At 36.8% G+C, this 17,949-nt stretch overlaps 1 protein-coding gene across 3 annotated transcripts in view; it reads right to left on the bottom strand.

The window, feature by feature from the left end:
- gtf3c3 (general transcription factor IIIC, polypeptide 3) overlaps positions 1 to 17,949 on the bottom strand; it is a 46,438-nt gene that overhangs the window by 8,208 nt on the left and 20,281 nt on the right. For all 3 annotated transcript variants that reach the window (XR_009511624.1, XM_059966919.1, XM_059966918.1), the window contains exons 9-14: positions 17,335 to 17,435; positions 14,200 to 14,371; positions 10,632 to 10,834; positions 8,573 to 8,674; positions 6,894 to 7,029; positions 3,806 to 4,031 (exon numbers count right to left, since the gene is read on the bottom strand). Coding sequence is in view for 2 of the 3 variants with exons in the window: in XM_059966919.1 (XP_059822902.1) it covers positions 3,806 to 4,031; positions 6,894 to 7,029; positions 8,573 to 8,674; positions 10,632 to 10,834; positions 14,200 to 14,371; positions 17,335 to 17,435 (940 nt within the window). In the remaining variant the exon portion in view is untranslated. The remainder of the gene's footprint in view (positions 1 to 3,805; positions 4,032 to 6,893; positions 7,030 to 8,572; positions 8,675 to 10,631; positions 10,835 to 14,199; positions 14,372 to 17,334; positions 17,436 to 17,949) is intronic.

Raw genomic sequence — 17,949 nt, forward strand, 5'->3', positions numbered from 1 at the left:
GCCAGATCTGGCTCAATTCACGTTTACATTTCAGTTTTGACCAAAGTTATCACACCAAAGTCACATCTAAATTATAAAGTTAGCAACAGCATTCATTATTGCATCTCTCAAACAAAATAACCACTGACTATCAAGCTTATACCATACAAAGGAACAATTATTTCCGTTATTCTTTCCCCTAGATCATAATAGTTGAGTTGTATTATTAGTTCATGAATCGTACAATGTTTAGATGAAACAGATGACACATTATCTGGCACTCAAATATCTGTTTGTACTGAGGACAGGCTTTTACTTACAGCAATTACATTATAAGTTAATAAAACAAGGAATAAAAGCCATGGAAAACTTTTCAATTGATTTTCATAATTATTACAATGAATGCAGATGCACCAGATTGCTACTCTACGAACTGAAGTGAACTGTAATAAAAAGAAACAGTAGTTGTACACTGTAAAGCAGGATCATTTGAAAGAAGTGTTCTCCACCACAATAAACACATTGGTCAGAATGCACAATTTGACCAAAAGGCAAACATGGTAGTGTTAGTGTAATGTGAAGTTTTGGTAATTGAAAACCCTGTTATTATTTGTGTCCAAATTATTAATAACAAAATAAAAAAACTGGAATATTAGCATTTGGCTCAAGGCAAAATTTATGTACATACATCTGAGCTTTTCGTGGTTTTTTTCAACACAATTTATTTATTGAATCCAATACCAAATAATTTATAAATTTACATGAAAAAGAAACAAAAATGCACAGAAATCAGCCCACTGAAGACTACAAAAACAACAGGCTAGACACAGTCAGTGCAGGCCGACCTAAAATGAAGCTGTGACCAATCAATAGCTGAACTTATCTAGTTCACAGAAGGAGGGCCTACCTACTGGGCCTAAGTGTATAAGACTACAGCAGCAACATCACTGGTTTGTGGTTTCATCACTGAAATCCCACACCCAAATCCTCCAAAAGCTTTGACAGACAGAAAAACCCCAATCAGGATTGCCAAGCCATCAGGCATTCAGAAACAAATAAAAATGAAATCAATAATTATAACATTTTTCTTAACCGATTTAAATATTTTAATAAGTAAAACATATACTGTTTAAATTAAATCATTTTAAATAAATGACCACTTTCTTTCCCAAAGCACCACAGAAATCAATTGGACCACAACCCTGAACTACTTCTAACCAAGACTTGCATCAGCAACCAAATTTTCCAGTTTGAATGCTGGGAATATCAACAGGATTGAGCTCTGCCACTCCACTGCATTGGCAGTCACTCAACACAGCATCCTGGCACATCCAGTGCAAAAGAACAACCAGTAAGTCTTGGATTTCCATGTCTGACTGTAAAAAAAAGTCTGCACACTGCACTATCCATTGAAGCCTCTCCAATGGAAGCTGTGCACGTTAGCCCTCTAGTGGATATAACTTATTCTACAGCTTTGATTAATTGTAATACTTTCTTTATTAATCAATTTTCAGCCTCCTTCAATCATCAGAACATGCAAAGCCCTAGACAAAGAATGGGAAGAAAAAGGGCAAAATTGGATATAGCCATATACAAACCTTTGTACTTCCTAACACTCATAAAACTCCCTAAATGGAAACCAAAAGTCCTTTTTGGTTTCTACCATAACAGATAGTACTTCGGAATCCAAAACCCTCTAATTCAGGAGGCAAGACCCACTTCAAAAAATCAACACAAGTATGATAGATTTATGTTAATTGGGCCATCAGTTAATCAGGTCAGCGGCTTAGTTGGGACAACTGTTAAAGAACAAAAACTAATCAAGAAAATAGCTGGGATTCCCTTCATTCATTTGGGACACCACAGCACTTAATTGGGATAGAAAGTTGTTTTCGAACAGTTTATAACTAGCATCAGTGTCCATTTAGACCTCCATCTGCAACTGGATCCTTAACTTCTTCAGTCGGAGACCACAGTCTCTCCAGATCGGAAATAACATCTCCTCCTCACTGACAATCAACCCATGCACAGATCAAGGATGTGTGGTTACCCACTGCTCCACTCTCTACATCCATGATTCTGTGGCTAGGCACAGCTCAAATGCCACTATAAAATTTGTTGACAATACAACTACTGCTGGCAGAATTTCAGATGGTGACAAGAAGGCATACAGGAGAGAGACAGATCAACTAGTTGAGTGGTGCCACAGCAAAAACCTTGCACTCAATGACAGTGAGACCAAGAAATTGATTTTGGACTTTAGGAAGGGGAAGTCAAGGGAACACAACCCAGTTCTCATTGAGGGATCAGAAGTAAAAAGGGTGAACAATTTCAAGTTCCTGGGTATCAACATCTCTGAGCATCTCTCCCGGACCCAATTTCAAAGAAGGCATGACAGCGGGTATATTTTATTAGGAGTTTGAGGAGAATTGGCATGTCACCAAAGACATTCGCAAATTTCTACAAATGTGCCATGGAGAGCATTCTAACGGTTACATCACATACCATCATACCATCTGTTATGGAGGGGCCACTGCACAGGATTGGAAAAAGCTGCAGGAAGTTGTAAACTCAGTCAGCTCCATCACAGGCAGCAGCCTACCAGCAGCCAGGACGCTTTCAAAATGTGATGCCTCAAAAAGGTGGCATCCATCATTAAGGACCCTCTTCACCCAGGACATGCCCTCTTCTCATTGCTGCCATCAAGGACGACATACACTCAATGTTTCAGGAACAGCTTCTTCCCCTCAGCTATCAGATTTCTGAATGGACAGTAAATCCAGGATTTATCCAATTATTATCCTCAGTATTTTTCCTCTTTTCTTTTTGCACTACTTATTTAATTTAATTTTTGTTACATATACTTATTGTAGTTTATAGATTTTATTAATATGTATTGCAAATGTACTTCAGCTGCAAAACCTTTGGGGTCCTAATTCTTAATCTCATTCTTAACTCCTTAAAATCTTGCAATAAAACCTTATCCCTTTTCAACCACCTTCATTGGTACTCATACTGTCCACACTTCTGCCTGTTTATCCTGACTCCAGAATATTCCTTGGCTGCATAATGACATCCTTAGCTCTGGCGCAAGGTCAACAACCTACCATCTAGTAATCACTTCTGCAGCTACAGAGGCTTCTTGTAATCTTTCCCATGTACAGTTGGGTCACCACATTGCTCTGATCTTGGCTCATGGTGCACTCCCCACAGACTATCCAATCGGTACTCAGAACTGAAATCTGGTTAGAAAGTAAAATGCCCTCAGAGGTTGTCTGAAATATCTGCCTGCTCATTTTTGTCTATGCAACAGTCACACATTTCCCCTCTGTAAGCACCCTCTTGTAAGTGGTCACCTCCCAAAACATGCTCTCCACAACACTGCAAGGAAGCAACTTGTTTACCCTCCTCCTGCAGAAGTTTTTTTGCAGTCACTCTGTGACATCTTGAACCCTAGCACAAGGAAGACAACAATTAACCAACATCTATCCCTCAATGTCTGACAATAAAATAGAGGCCCTGGTACGTTACAATTTTTAGGATTTCATGTGTACAAATCATTTCTACATTTCCTTCATGACAACAGTGACTACAATTCAAAAATACTTCTTTTCGATAAGTCCTGACCATGAAAGATTATAATTAGATAACAGTTTTTGTTTTTTTTTTATCTGGCAGCTCCAATATTACCTTGTACTACAACATTGAAAATACAGTGATTATTTAGAAATTCACAATGATGAACAATTTTATTGTAAAAAATGAGCATTTCTCTACATTATAATAAACCAGTTTTTGTAACTAAGAGTGGACAGATCCGTAATACCTGATATAATTGTATGCTTTCCTGAAGTTATTGTCCAGAACAGCAGCTGACAGGCCAAAGTATTCCAACTCTTTCCGTTTCTGCCTATCATCATAAAATGAATAATATTCTAAGGAAGAATCAACCAAGAGTTCAGCTTCTTTGAAACGTCTGAGGTCACACAAGGTGTAAATGGCTTTTAACAATAAATTCCACCAGTCATCTTTATTCAGAACACTAGTCTTTCCTGTAATGAAAAGGAAATAAAAGTACTTCAGTCACTGCTTTCAGGTCAGTACAGTACTATTCTTTGCTCTGGCAACATCATACTATCTAAGAATCACTTTGGTGATCACAGAATCTATAGGAGTTTCTTCTGATCTTCTCCCTATATGGTTGAGTCACCACATTGTTATGAACTTGGCTGGTGATGCACTCTCAACAGACTACCCTTTCAGTACTTAGAACTGAATACTAGTTAGAAAGCAACACATCCTCAGAGATCTCCTGAACTATCTGCCTGCTCCTTTTTTATCTATCTGCCATTTCTTCTCTGCATGCACCATAGTCAGCTGCAAGATGACACTAGACAACAAAGATTTTGCTTCCTGCATATCTTCAACTATAGAGAACAAGCATATATGTTGCAGAGACATTTGAAAACAAGACAAAGCACTTTGAAAGCAATATGAGAAATACAAAAACAAATTTTGTTTCTGTCTTATCTGGTGGGAAGTAGCACTGAAAGCAGTTCCAGGACGTGTGTTTAAGCAGGAGCTATTAAAATTTATTTGTATAAATATGTTGGCCTAGAAAAGTATATATTCAAATTTGCTAATGACATGAAAATAAATGGCACTGTAATCAGTGCAGATGGAACCATTAAATTACAAATTGGTGTTAATATATTAAATAAGTGAGGGGGAAAACTGTAGCAAATAGATTCCAATGTTGTCAAATAAGAGGTCTTCCATTTTGGACCCAACATTAGAATGGAGGATTCTCTAAATATCGAAAGGTTATAAACTTCAGAGGTCCAAAGAAAATTAACAGTTCATAATCACTCATTATCAAACTGTAATTTTCAGGTAAGAAATTAATTAAGGTATCAGCATGCTGTCCTTTTGGATTAGAATACAAATTAGATGACAGTAATTTTCCTACAACATACAAAGCCCTGGATCAATACCAGATGTCAGCAGTCTGGGTGTGGTTCGAGGAGAAACATTAGCTTTGAAAGAAGTCCAATTCAGATATATCAGAATGATACCTTGACCTCAACTGCAATAATATTCCCTAGATTTGAGGAAGTTAAGATGTTACTGGATTTAAAATGTCAATATATGAAGGGAAACTGACAAAGTATTAGGAAGAATTACCTCTGGTCTTTGGTGAATAGAGCAAAACCGAAGTCAGACCTTTTTGGACTGAAGGTGGGAAACACATCTGCATAAAAGTGATGGTATTGCATTCTCTACAAAGATGATTGTTCAGTCTAAACCTATAAATGACTTTTGTTAACCAAAGATATCAAGGAATATTGATCAAAGGCAGCTACATGAGGTTAAGTTACAGATCAGCCACGATCTTATTCTCCCTACATTACTATATTCTTAAGTTACCAGCAATCTCTGAAATTTTCATGGTATCAGGAATGTCAATAATGTTTTTGTTATAATGTATCATTGAGTGAAATACCTATAAATTTTGTTTTTACTGCTATCATTAAAAGTTAAACATTTGCCAAGAGAAATCAATTAGATAAATGATCTGAATGAGGATGACTTCTCAAAAGGTCAAGTAATATCTTAAACGATTCTGTCAGACAGAGCAGGACAGTGGTTGCCATAAACAATCAAGTAGTTGTTTCATCTTAGTCTCTGTGTGTGGCTGTACATGTAGGGTTCTGCAACAGCTCCCAATTTACAACTTTTAAATCTTTTAATAAGTCAAGAGCAGATGCGATTAAAATCTACAGAAAACAGAATAGCAATGAAATTACCTTGCATCGTCTCAAAATGCCAAGAAAATGAACAATACACTAAAAATTATAATCAAGTGGAATGGACAAACACATATAATTGGGCATTTGCTAAGTTTGCAGCAACAGCTAATTAATATAATTAATTACATCAGTTCAGTGTTTAAACATAATGTACCAGGTTCATTTGTCAGCAATGATTAAATTTTAGTACAGGTTGAGGACCCCTTATCCCAAATGCACGGGGCCAAAAGTATTTTTGATTTTGTATTTTGGAATATATAATGAGATAGCTTGGGATTGCCATCATTTCCAACTCTGAATTTATGTGTTACTGTAAGCAGTCTTTGTCTTACACTTGTTCATCACACATATGTACTTAAAGAGTAAAAATTATTACATTCTATTAATATAATAAAATAAAATGTGTGCAGGGAAACAAAAACAGCACAGAAGCATCGGTGGAATACTTGAATCACCTGCTGAACAACAACAAATAGCAGGCTTTCAGTCTTTACCTATGATGTCATGCTTTAATTGAAAGATTACAGTACACTGTATTGGTATTTTACTTTTTTATGTTTTATTCAAGGTATAAAACCAATCAGCATTGCAGACTTATTCCAGTGTAAGATGTTCATCAGCAACAATCTTCACAAACTCATCAATGAACTTTTCTGTTGCTTTGTGATCAGCAGACACTTTATCTTTAGAATTTTAATAATCTCTAAAAATTTTTGCCATGCCTTTTTTTAAGTTTCTGAAACCAGCCTGCTGAATATTCACATTTACCTTCAATTTTTAGTTTGTTGTGATAGATCTTTGCTTGTTTCACTATCAGCATACCGTTAAGCAGACAAATCCACTCTTTCATAACATAATTAAGATCTTCATTTGTCACTTCATGCAGTGTTTTTCTATTTTTCATTAACTTCTGCTCATTATGTATGTGAGGTCACTTTTCAGAACTGTCTATGATGTGAATTGTATGGGAATCTTCCCAGCGTCATGTGGAATTTTCAATTTCTGACATCACGTCACTCCTCAAAAAAATTTGGAATTTCAGTTAAGGGGTATTCAACCTGTAGATTTTAGTTAAAGCTTCACATGATTACATGAATTCCTTACCTTTCACATCCAAATATGCAGCTTCCTGATCATCAATGTCACTAACTTTATCTCTTGAGTCCTTGGCAAGATGCAGATGTTTTTCCCCATTTTTGGATTTTGAAACTAAAGAAACTTGAGCCCTGCTCATTGCCACCTACAGACAAATTCAATATCAAATGCACCTTAAAAAAATTGCTCAGTAACCAAAGGGAACTAAATAACTGCTCAACCACAAATGGAATTAGTTTAATTATATCCCAACAAAGCTTCCTTCAAGACAGAATCATGTTGCCAATAGCATAAAATAAGCATGGTACAAACTGACAGCTTTTAAATTCTATCAGATTTAGGTGTTCTTTCTCATGGTGAAACATTAAATGTTGATTAGAAAGGGGAAAAGCATTCAGAGGCATTTTTATATGCTTCACTTTCTGGAAGTCATTGTTCACTTCAACACAATATCTTGAGCAATTACGTTAACTGAAGGCTACACATTAATTTCATTCCTTTATCTTGTCAGACAACATTTGTATTACTATATTATCAATCTAGTGTGATGGGGTATTAATAGGAGTTAAATCCAGCAGTCCAGAAAAAACGCAGTCTGGATTTACACTAAAAACTATAGAAATTTTATATAGAATACTGAAGATGTTGAATTAATGGAAGTTTACTGGTATACCCATCTCAAAATACTGTTGTGAATGTGCATCAAGAAAATGTCAAATTTTAACAATTCTCACATCTTGAACAACTAGTCCTTTAATATTTGCTGATTTACAATTTCATCTTATAGTTTGCAATTAAATAAAATGTGAAAAAAAGAATTTGAACTTGAACGATTAAATTAACCTAGGCCATTCTATTTTTACCCCGGAACCAACTCAATGTTAAGATGCAGGTCTCCTTTTCTTCTCTATTATTTTAAATAGAAAATACATGCTGTGTTAAAGGGATCTTCTTGCTGGAACCCATTTCTGCTTTGCCAGAATTCCTTATCTGCCAATTTTGCTGCTTTTCTTTTTTGATGTTTTAATATTTATTGTTCTGCTGGTGCTCTCTCATGCAACCTATCAATATTCATGTGCTAGCCTTCATAGCAAGTACAACTAAGGGTAAAACTGGAGTAAAGCTCCACCTTAATTTCAGCAAATATTACACAAGTATATTTCCAGTATTATTGAATTGTGATCAAGTACAGAATTTCTACCTTTCCTTTCTCTGGCTTTAGTGTTCAGAGGCCCACTGTGGTACTCCTGTTGCTTCCCAAATTCTTCTAATTCACCCACATGGAATAATTCTATTCAGTACTGATTAACTCCTTTTTAAATTTTATATTTAGAAAACCTCAGCAAACATATGGAAAGTGCTAAAATTAAGCTTCTAAAGTGAGACAAACTGCTTACATTGGAATACATGAAAACACAAATACAACATTAAATTCAGTTTTCAGGTACAACATCACTGGCACAAAATTTGCTCATTTTCTATTCACTTTCAAAAGACTAGTCTTTGCAATGCTTTCCAATATGATCTTATGAATTGCTGTAGGCAGGAAAGGAATTAATTAAGATTGAACAGGTGTAATGTTAAACAGGCTGTTATACTTGGTACTTCAATTGTATATCAATTTTCTTTTAGTTAGCAATAATTCTTTTACTGGGAAATCATGAAACAAGATCTAAATTACAACTCACCTTTAAAAGCATTGCTAACATGGCAAGTAAAGCATCCACATAATCAGGTAACTTTTTTTGGGAATACAGTAAGGTTGAACGGTGAAGTAACAGCTTCAATTCCTGAATGTCAGACAAGTGATTATTTATGTGTTAGGAAATATGATGATTAAATCCACTAAAACAAATTTTTAAAACGACAAGTTGCTCAATTTCTTCTTGAGAAAACTGTCAACAAATGGCAGACTGACATTTTTATTACATTCCATTAATTGTACTAATAATGAGAAACTCTACAGAATTTGTTTCTGCTTTTGTGAGAAGCACTATTTCATTCCCAACAATTCTGCAGGCAGTTTGATATTTTTCTTGAGTTTGAAGGCGGGTAAAGTTGAGGTATATAATAACTCAGAAAACTGTGATGATATAAAGTTAAGTTTGATTTCATTTTTAAGCATCTCCCTGCACTTCTTGTAGCCTTGACTATTTCCCCTTCTTGAGTTATCTCTACATGCTATGTGCTTCTTTATTTTCCTTTACTCATCCTAGATAACCCTTGACATCTGTGTACTTATTACCCTTGGCTTTTATCCTTACAGGAACATGATAGCCCTAAACTCTTAATATTTTTCCTTTGAATTCTTCCAACTGTGCAGATTAACCTTGAATATTCTGCAACCTAAAAGTCAACAATGTCTTGGATCTCAGCCTCTGAATGTTTGCAAACACAAGAATCACCTGAGCACTGCAGCTTGGCTACTGAGGTTGGGATGGCCTTGGTTCTAGAATGGAGGCACTGTGGATCGATCAGCTCCTCATTAGTCCAGTAGACTGCCTCCCAAGAGAAGCTTATTAGAAGCAAGTTGCAGCAAGGCAAGAATAACTGCCGTCAACCTTGTCCCAAAATACCAACTCAACAGTAACATGGTAACCAGAAAGATCATTTTTCAAGGATTCCACTTAAATTTCAGGGTATAACAGTTCAGGAGGCTCTTAATTACCCTGTAAGATTGAAGAGGAAAAGAACATACACACATGGTGTCTAGAGAGAGAAAGCAAGTGTGGTCCAGAGGAACAAAATCTACAGTCATCAGGACACAGCAAGGGGAAAAGGGATTGTGCTGCAGTGATTCAGGATATTAGCCTCCAAGGTGTAGAAGGATTGTGACTCTCAACTTTTGGTTATAGTTTTATATTAGATGCAACTTATTTAATAACCAATAAATCCGTGCACATTATCACTTGTACTCACAAATGTCTTGAGTTAGTTAAACCAGATATACTAAAATTGAAAGTATATGAGATCTATAAATTGGCAACTCTTACACAAGAGCTATCATTTTCACAAGACTTTCCTTACTTCCCAGACTTCTTTTCACTTTGGTCACAGGTCATAATTAATTAATTAACCCCACCAAAGAAGTCTTTACAGTTCAGGTACACATTTTATCAGGCAGACTAGATGTGACTAGATGTAGTATTCATAGCTCGAATAACACTCCACTTCTAAAATTAATTTTTCAGGATGTTGACATCGCTGGAACTGCCAGCATTTAAGTCACCATCCAACTGTCCAAACCTTTACAGGGGTACTTTTAATAGGCTTAGGAAAGAAATGCCAAATTTTCTTTTATGCTTAATTATGCAAGGCCCATTTAATGTGGTAAATTTCATATGTAACATGTGCATGAGAAGATATCTGTAAAAGCCAGGCTAAAATCCAGTTCCACTACCAACCAAATTTCTACAATGATAACTTACTTGTAATTTCAATGAATCCAACATGTTGCTAGTAAATTATTACAGGCGTCCCTCCCCCTTTACAAAGGTAGAACCATTAATTTATATGGGAAAATTTTTCGTAAAACGAAAATCCTCTGTATTTTCGCTTTCGTAAAATGCGAAAACAGGTTACTAATGTAGGTCATTTGTAAAAGCAAAGCAGCATAAAGTGAACATTCGTGGGGGGGGGGGAGACACCTGTATTTCGCAACGGTTTGCAAAAAACTTTTTTTTGGTTTTCACAATACAGTGAAACACATGCTCTATCACTATAATTAACTGCTGCTGTATTTTGTACCTGCTGAGCTGCATTCGCATCATGTGTTAACGTTTCAGCATCATGCATTGATTCCAGTGCCTCAAGAGCTTTCTCTGGCCGCCCTAGTTGTTGTTGTAAGGTTGAGAGAGAAATACGTGCATCCAGGTGCAAAGGTGCCATTGCCACCACTTTGGCATAGCTCTCTGCTGCCAGCTCCATGTGTCCCAATGCTTTCAAGCACTCTAACATTAAGAGACAAAAATTAGAATTGAGCATAATATATATTTTCTGAAAGTTTATTCTTTCCTGACCTCCCAATGTCTCTCCACAATCGTTATCGTAATACATATATTCCAGAAGGAAATAAATATTTGGTGCTAGGATCACATTGGAGGTAAGGCCAATTTGTTGAAAATAAAGGACAGTTGGGGAAAAGGGTGATGGGAAGGCAAGGGGAGAGAATACAATGTGGAAAACAGAATGGATGTAGATGAGAGCCCCATCAGCTACCTTGAAGGAGAAACCAAGATATTATCTTGGCTTGAAAGGTCAACACGTGCAAAGGTAGAATGAAGAGAATGAGAGAATGGGTAAAGCGGAAGTGCAGTTTATGAGCTAGTGGCAAATACTGGCTGATATCCTATCTACTCCTAGAAACACATCAACACATCGTTCATCTAGGCTACTGCACCCACATACTTCAAATCAGCTACTATCACCCCGTACCAAAGAACGGTACAACTTCAGTACTAAATACTACTGCCAGGTGGCACCGACACTAATCATCATGAAGTGCTTTGAACAGCTTGTAACGGCACATATCAAATACTCCATTCCTGCCACACTGGACACTCACCAACAGAACCACTCCACAACAATGCCTTCATTGCCTTCACATACCCAGAAAACAAGGACACTTACAGAACGCCGTTTCTGGATGTCAGTTCAGCATTCAACACCATTGTCCCACAGACCTTGATGAACAAACTCATACTCCTCAATCTAAGTACCCTTACGTGCAATGGGTGTTGGACTACGAATCAACAGACCTTTAATAGTCAGGATGCAGAACCGCTCATTCACATCATTCTCAACAAGGATGCAACCCAGGGCTGTGTGCTGAGCCCACTGCTATACACTCTGCTCACACATAACTGCACAGCCAAACACTTGAGTAATCACAGTGCCAACTTCGCCAATGACATGACAGTGGTGCGGCTCATCAACAACAATGAGACAGCCTACAGACAGAAGGTGGAAGAGCTCGAGGCCTAGTGCCAGTAAAATAACCTCTTCCTCAATATCATAAGACAAAGGAGATGGTTGTTGACTTCCGAAGAACTCGCACAACTATTTACATTGGCAGCGCAGCAGTGGAAACTGCAAGCAGTTTCAAACTCCTGAGGGCACATCTTGCACAACCTCTCATGGTCTCAGAATGCATTATACACAATCAGGAAAGCTCACCAACGCCTCTACCTTCTGAGGAGGCTGAAGAGTGCTGGACAATACACATCTATAGTCACGTTATTCTACAGATGCTGAGTAGAGAGCATCCTAACAAGCAGCATCACTGCCTGATACAGAAATTGCACTGTGGTGAACAGGAAGGCTTTAAAATGGGTTAAAACTGCTCAATCTTTCATCATCAGCACCAGCCTTCTGGCCATCAAGGACATATAAACAGAAAGGTACCAGAAAAGGGCAAATAACATAATAAAGAATCACATCCACCCTGCTCATAGACTGTAGACCCACTGCCATCAGGGTGGAGGCTATATAGCATCCATGTCAGACAAGCAGACTAAAATAAGTTACTTTTCCTCAGTAGTAAGGGTGATCAACACCTCCATCCACTAACCCACCACAGCACAACTCCAACCACCACTACTTTATCATTTCCTGATAGTCACCTTATGTACAGACACTCCTTGTGTCACTTTATGGACATACAATCTATGGATATATTATTATTGTGCTCTTTATCTTACTGTATTTTCTTTTGAGCTGCATCAGTTCCAAAGTAATGATTATTTTGTTCTCCTTTACAAATGTATACAGTACTGGAAATGACATTAAACAACCTTGAATCTTGACATGGTGATAAGTTGAAGAATGTAAGCCAAAAGTCATAGATGAACAAATGTGGTTGAAACAAAGTTGGAAATTGGGAGTGACAACTGATAAAATTTTCCAACTTTGGGTGAGACAGGAAAGAAAAGTAAGGGAAGGACTGTGAGACAGACTGAGAAGTACAGATACACTGTTTGATCTGTATTCAAGTGCTTTTATTACACCTGCCACTTTCTTCATTGTGTTCACAACTCAAGGATGCAAACAGGCTCTCATTTGGCAAAGCAAATCCTCTAATTTTCTAATAAGAAATAATAATTAATATTGAATATCTAATAATGAATAATAGCAATGAAAATAAAAATAATCTAATGGAATTTTTAAATTTTTTTCTGTTTTGCAATAATAGATATTATAAATTATAGATAATATTTTGAAGAAGTTAAAACACATACATAAATTTCATTATTGTAATGACTATTTTTAGACAGATTTTAAAATTGCATTCAAGTTTTCCTATTTCCCACGGCTGCATAATAACTTTCTCTGGTTACCTTTGTTCTTGCTATGCAGTTCTGAGAGAAATATGTGCATGAAAGTACAAGGTGAAATGATAACACTTTAGCACAGATTTCTACCACCAGTTCCATGAACCAGTTACTACGAATGATCAACTGACCAAGTCACATTTAACCCCCTCCAAAAGCCAAAGTGCCAGAACTCAAAAGGAGCGCTCAATTACATAAGATTCATGAGGAGGAGGCTGTCCAACTCTACCACCTTGTGTCCCATTTCTCTGGCTTCCTCTTGTGCTTCTTTCTATACTTTTCCTCTTCAAACAGCTGTCTTTTATCAAATCTCATAATATAAGTATCACAAGAACTTGTATTACCTACACTGTATAGAACTGACAATAGGGAATGATGGTTCTGTGACATTTTATTTAGTTTACTAGTAATCCAAGTGCCTGGGATACTAATCAAAAGACCAGACATCAAATTCCACCATGACAGCAATGCAATTTTAATTTGATTAATGCTTTCCAACTATTAAAAACAAAACTAATCCTCCAGTAATGGCCAAGTTATGATGAGGCAGTGTGTTCCAGGCTTCTAACACCCTCTGTGCAGAAAAGAATGCTTTGTCATCCCCATTCTACCAATTTTTGTAAATCACTCCACCCTAATGTTTGACTTCTCACTTTATGAAATTCATTTTAGTCATCAAAACTTTATACACCTCAGTCTCATCTGCTCCAAGAAAACAACCCTAATTTATCCAACCTATATTCATAGCTACAATCATATTTGTTTTAATCAAGTTGCTGTCTAAAGCAAGCTGTCAATATAAGTAAAACCAAATTAACAATTCTCTTTAACTTGAAACTAGGTGAATCTTATTCTGTCGCCAGCAGCATGTCTTCATTCCCTGCAAGTGCTGCACATGCTTGTTTCACCATTTTTGATTCTTCCAATAAATGTCAACATACGATTTGCTTTGAGTAACAAGACTTCCAAGATCTAAATTTAATTACCTGCATGACGGAGCCAGACCACTGCAAGGTTGTATCGTTCTGAACAAACAAGGGCACTCAAAAGGGGCAATGCCGAATTATACTCGCCAATCTCTAGGAAAGCTTCGGCTACATCTAAATAGAGGTCTCCCATGTCTTCAGGATTCTGTTCCATTAAGTGAGTCATTAAAAGCTGCAGATAATAAGAATCCAACATGGCAATTAAGAGGAGCTACACTATTCAGCTTTTTGCAATTATTTTCCTCACTCTTCAAAAGAAGCTTCAATGAAATTCTGCCCTCACTGAATTGTAAAATAGACTGCATCATTATAAAATTTAAAGCACACTGCATGCTTGTAATAATAAGGTTGATCATGAAAGGGATTTCAAATTAATCTCAACTACAGATTAAAACAAGGGCTAGTCTGAGGAAAAAAAACAGAAGGCATTGGAAATAATCAGAAGATTAGGTAACATTATGGAGAAAGAAACAGGGTTAATAACTTGTGTTGATGAGCTTTCATTGATGGACTTCACTCATTCTCCATTTCCTTTTTTACTTCAGATTTCCTGTATCCACAGTATTGTTTCTCTGTATTCTGGAACTTCAAATAAAGCACGAAATATTCTATTTTCAGTAAGGTGAATTAATTAAAAATCTAATACTGAAGCTTTCAATCAAATCTGTGAATACCTTCTATAAAGAAAATGTATTATCTATTTAAAATATTAGCACTATATATCTATAAAGATAACCATATTTATACATAATAATAATAGTAAATGATTTAAAACTGGTGTCATCTTTAAACAGCCAGAAAATAGAGTCACATTCATTAAAACTGAGGAAAATTTAATTTTCCTGATATTTAATAAAAGTGGCACACAAAAAGAAGTGGGTGGGGGAGCTAGAAGCTTACCTTTCACCCCGCTAAAACAGGCAGAACAAAATTCTACTATTTGCTTAAAGAATCAAAACTGAAGTCAGCTTATGTCACATCTACTCATCTGATTGAATCCACAGCAGGTAAATTGTTCAAAGTATAGCACAAGCCTTCCACTTATTTAAAGTTCAAAGTTATTTTATTATTCAGAGTACATATATGACACCATTTACAACCTTTAGATTCACTTTCTTGAGGGCATACTCAATAAACCCAATAACCATAACAGAATCAACGAAAGACCGTACCAAGAGGTGCAAAAAAGCAACAAACTATGCAAATACAAAAAGAAAGAGAAAAAAGAACTAATAATAATAATTAATTAAATAAATAAGCAATAAATTTCAAGAACATGAGGTGAAGATGAACACCTCATGAACATGAGTCCATAGGTTGTGGTAACAGTTCAGTGATGGGCAAGTAGGGTGAAGTTACCCCTTCTGATTCAGAAGCCTGATGGTTGAGGGGTATAACTGTTCTTGAACCTGGTGAGTCCTGAGGCTCCTGCTTCCTGATGACAGCAGCACCAAGAGAGCATGAACTGGGTGGTGAGACCCCTTGATGATGGATGCTGCTTTCTGTGACAGCTCTCCATGTAGATGTGCTCAATGGCAGGAAGGGCTTTCCCCATGTTAGACTGGACCACATCGACTACTTTAGGTAGGCTTTTCCGTTTAAAGGCATTGGAGCTTCCATAACAGGCTGTGATGCAACCAGTCAATATACTTACCACCACACATCTACAGAAGTTAGTTAACGTTATAGATGTCATGCTGAATCTTCGCAAACTCCAAAGGAAGCAGAGGCAATGCGTGCTTTCTTCGTAATTGCATTTATTTGCTGGGCCAGGACAATTCCTCTGAAATGGTAACACCTAGAAATTTAAAGTTGCCGATCCTTCCCACCAATGAGGAGTGGCTCATGGACCTCCAGTGCCCTCCTCCTCAAGTCAAATATCAGCTCTTTGGTCTTTCTGACATTGACTAAGAGGTTGTTGTTGTTGTGGCAACACTCAGCCAAATTTTCAATCTCCCTCCTAGATGCTGATTCATCAGCATTCTTGCTTCGGCCAACAATAGTGGTGTCGTCAGCAAATTTAACTATGACATTGGAGCTATGCTTTGCCGCACAGTCATAAGTGTAAAGCAAGTAGAGCAGGGAGCTAAGCACATGGCCTTGTTATACACCTGTGCTGATGGAGATTGTGGAGGCAATGTTGTTGCCAATCTGAACCAACTAGGGTCTGCAGTGAGGAAACAGAGGATCGAATTGCACAAGGAAATACTTAGGCCAACGTCTATAAGTTTATTGATCAGTTTTGAGGGGATGATAGTATTGAATGCTGAGTTGTAGTCGATAAAGAACATCCTGATATATGCACCTTTGCTGTCCAAATGTTCTAGGGTTGAGTGAAAAGCCAATGAAATGGCATCTGCTGTGGACCTGTTGTGCCGGTAGGCAAATTGGAGCGGATCTAAGTCACTTCTCAGGCAGGAGTTGATATGCTTCATCACCAACCTCTCAATACACTTCATCACTCTGGACATAAGTGCTACCTCATATTGGTGTTAATGAGAAATCTAACAGGACAACAACGATTATTACTGTATTACTGTAACATTTTTCAAGCACTACTAACTTACAGTTAAATAATTCAACACCAGATATACTGTAGGTACTTGCACACATTAAAATTGTTTCCTTGGCACTGCCGCTCCTCACTTGAACAAAACACAAAAAATGTGATCAAACTGTTTCTCTTAACTATTTCTCATTGTGCACTCAGCCCACACCTACATTGTTACTTTATTCTCAGACTGTTAATACTGTACTTATTGAAACTGATTGGTTTCTTGGAATAACCACTAGTAGTTCAAATGCTATCTTTTTACCACCCCTCCACAGCATAGTGAAGAATATTAGTTTGTATTGAGGAAAATTAGAGATACAGTACTATTTCATTAAGATTTGGTTTCTGAAGTGTGGACCAATACACTGTACAATGATGTATCTTTCTGACTAATCAGCATAATTTTTTTCCCGTAATTGTTGCCTCTTTCTTTAACTGTCCTTTTATTTTATCACTTTCTGCACAAACAGTGATTGCAAAGCAGTTTATTAATGTTCAGTCGAATTACTGCATGTGTATTTAGCTTAAGATCCTTGAGTGGTCATAATTGAATTCACAACTCACATTGACCTGCAACTTACCTCAAGGGGCTGAAGAATATGAAGGTGGATCAAGCACACCATCAGCTTAACTTGGATATCTATAGGAACTCCATCTGGAATCTGACAGTTGTAAGTAATCTCTAGAATAAGAGACAGCACAGAGAGTAGTTTAGTTTGTATTCAGTATCTTAAAGAAAATAAAATACCTTTCTACACCTAGAATTCTTCCCTTTTTTCATTCCTCTCCTTCTCATTCCTAACCTGAACATCATACACTCAGCCCAGGCTACCAATCAATTCTTGGCTTACTGTTAGCAATTCACTTCTTAACCTTCTGCAAGCAAGATTTTCAGGAATGTACGTTTTCACTACAATCAAAACAAATCATTCAAAAATGATTTAGCAGCTGATGGACAAGCCAACATATTGCAATGCATCTTTCTTAAAACCCCTGTTGCTGGTGTTTCTTCCTTTATCTCTCCCTTTGTTTCATGTTTTACCCTAATGTATGGAGCACTTTAAGAATTTTCTTTCTGGAAGACACCGCACAAATAGAGATTGCTGCTTAATTCTTAGAAAAATGCCTATTAAAAAAAATATGTGCACATAACTTTGGAACAAAGATTTGTATTCATAGGAGTTTTATATCTGATT

The sequence above is a fragment of the Hypanus sabinus genome, chromosome 4 (assembly GCF_030144855.1).
Source record: "Hypanus sabinus isolate sHypSab1 chromosome 4, sHypSab1.hap1, whole genome shotgun sequence".
Classification (NCBI taxonomy): domain Eukaryota; kingdom Metazoa; phylum Chordata; class Chondrichthyes; order Myliobatiformes; family Dasyatidae; genus Hypanus; species Hypanus sabinus.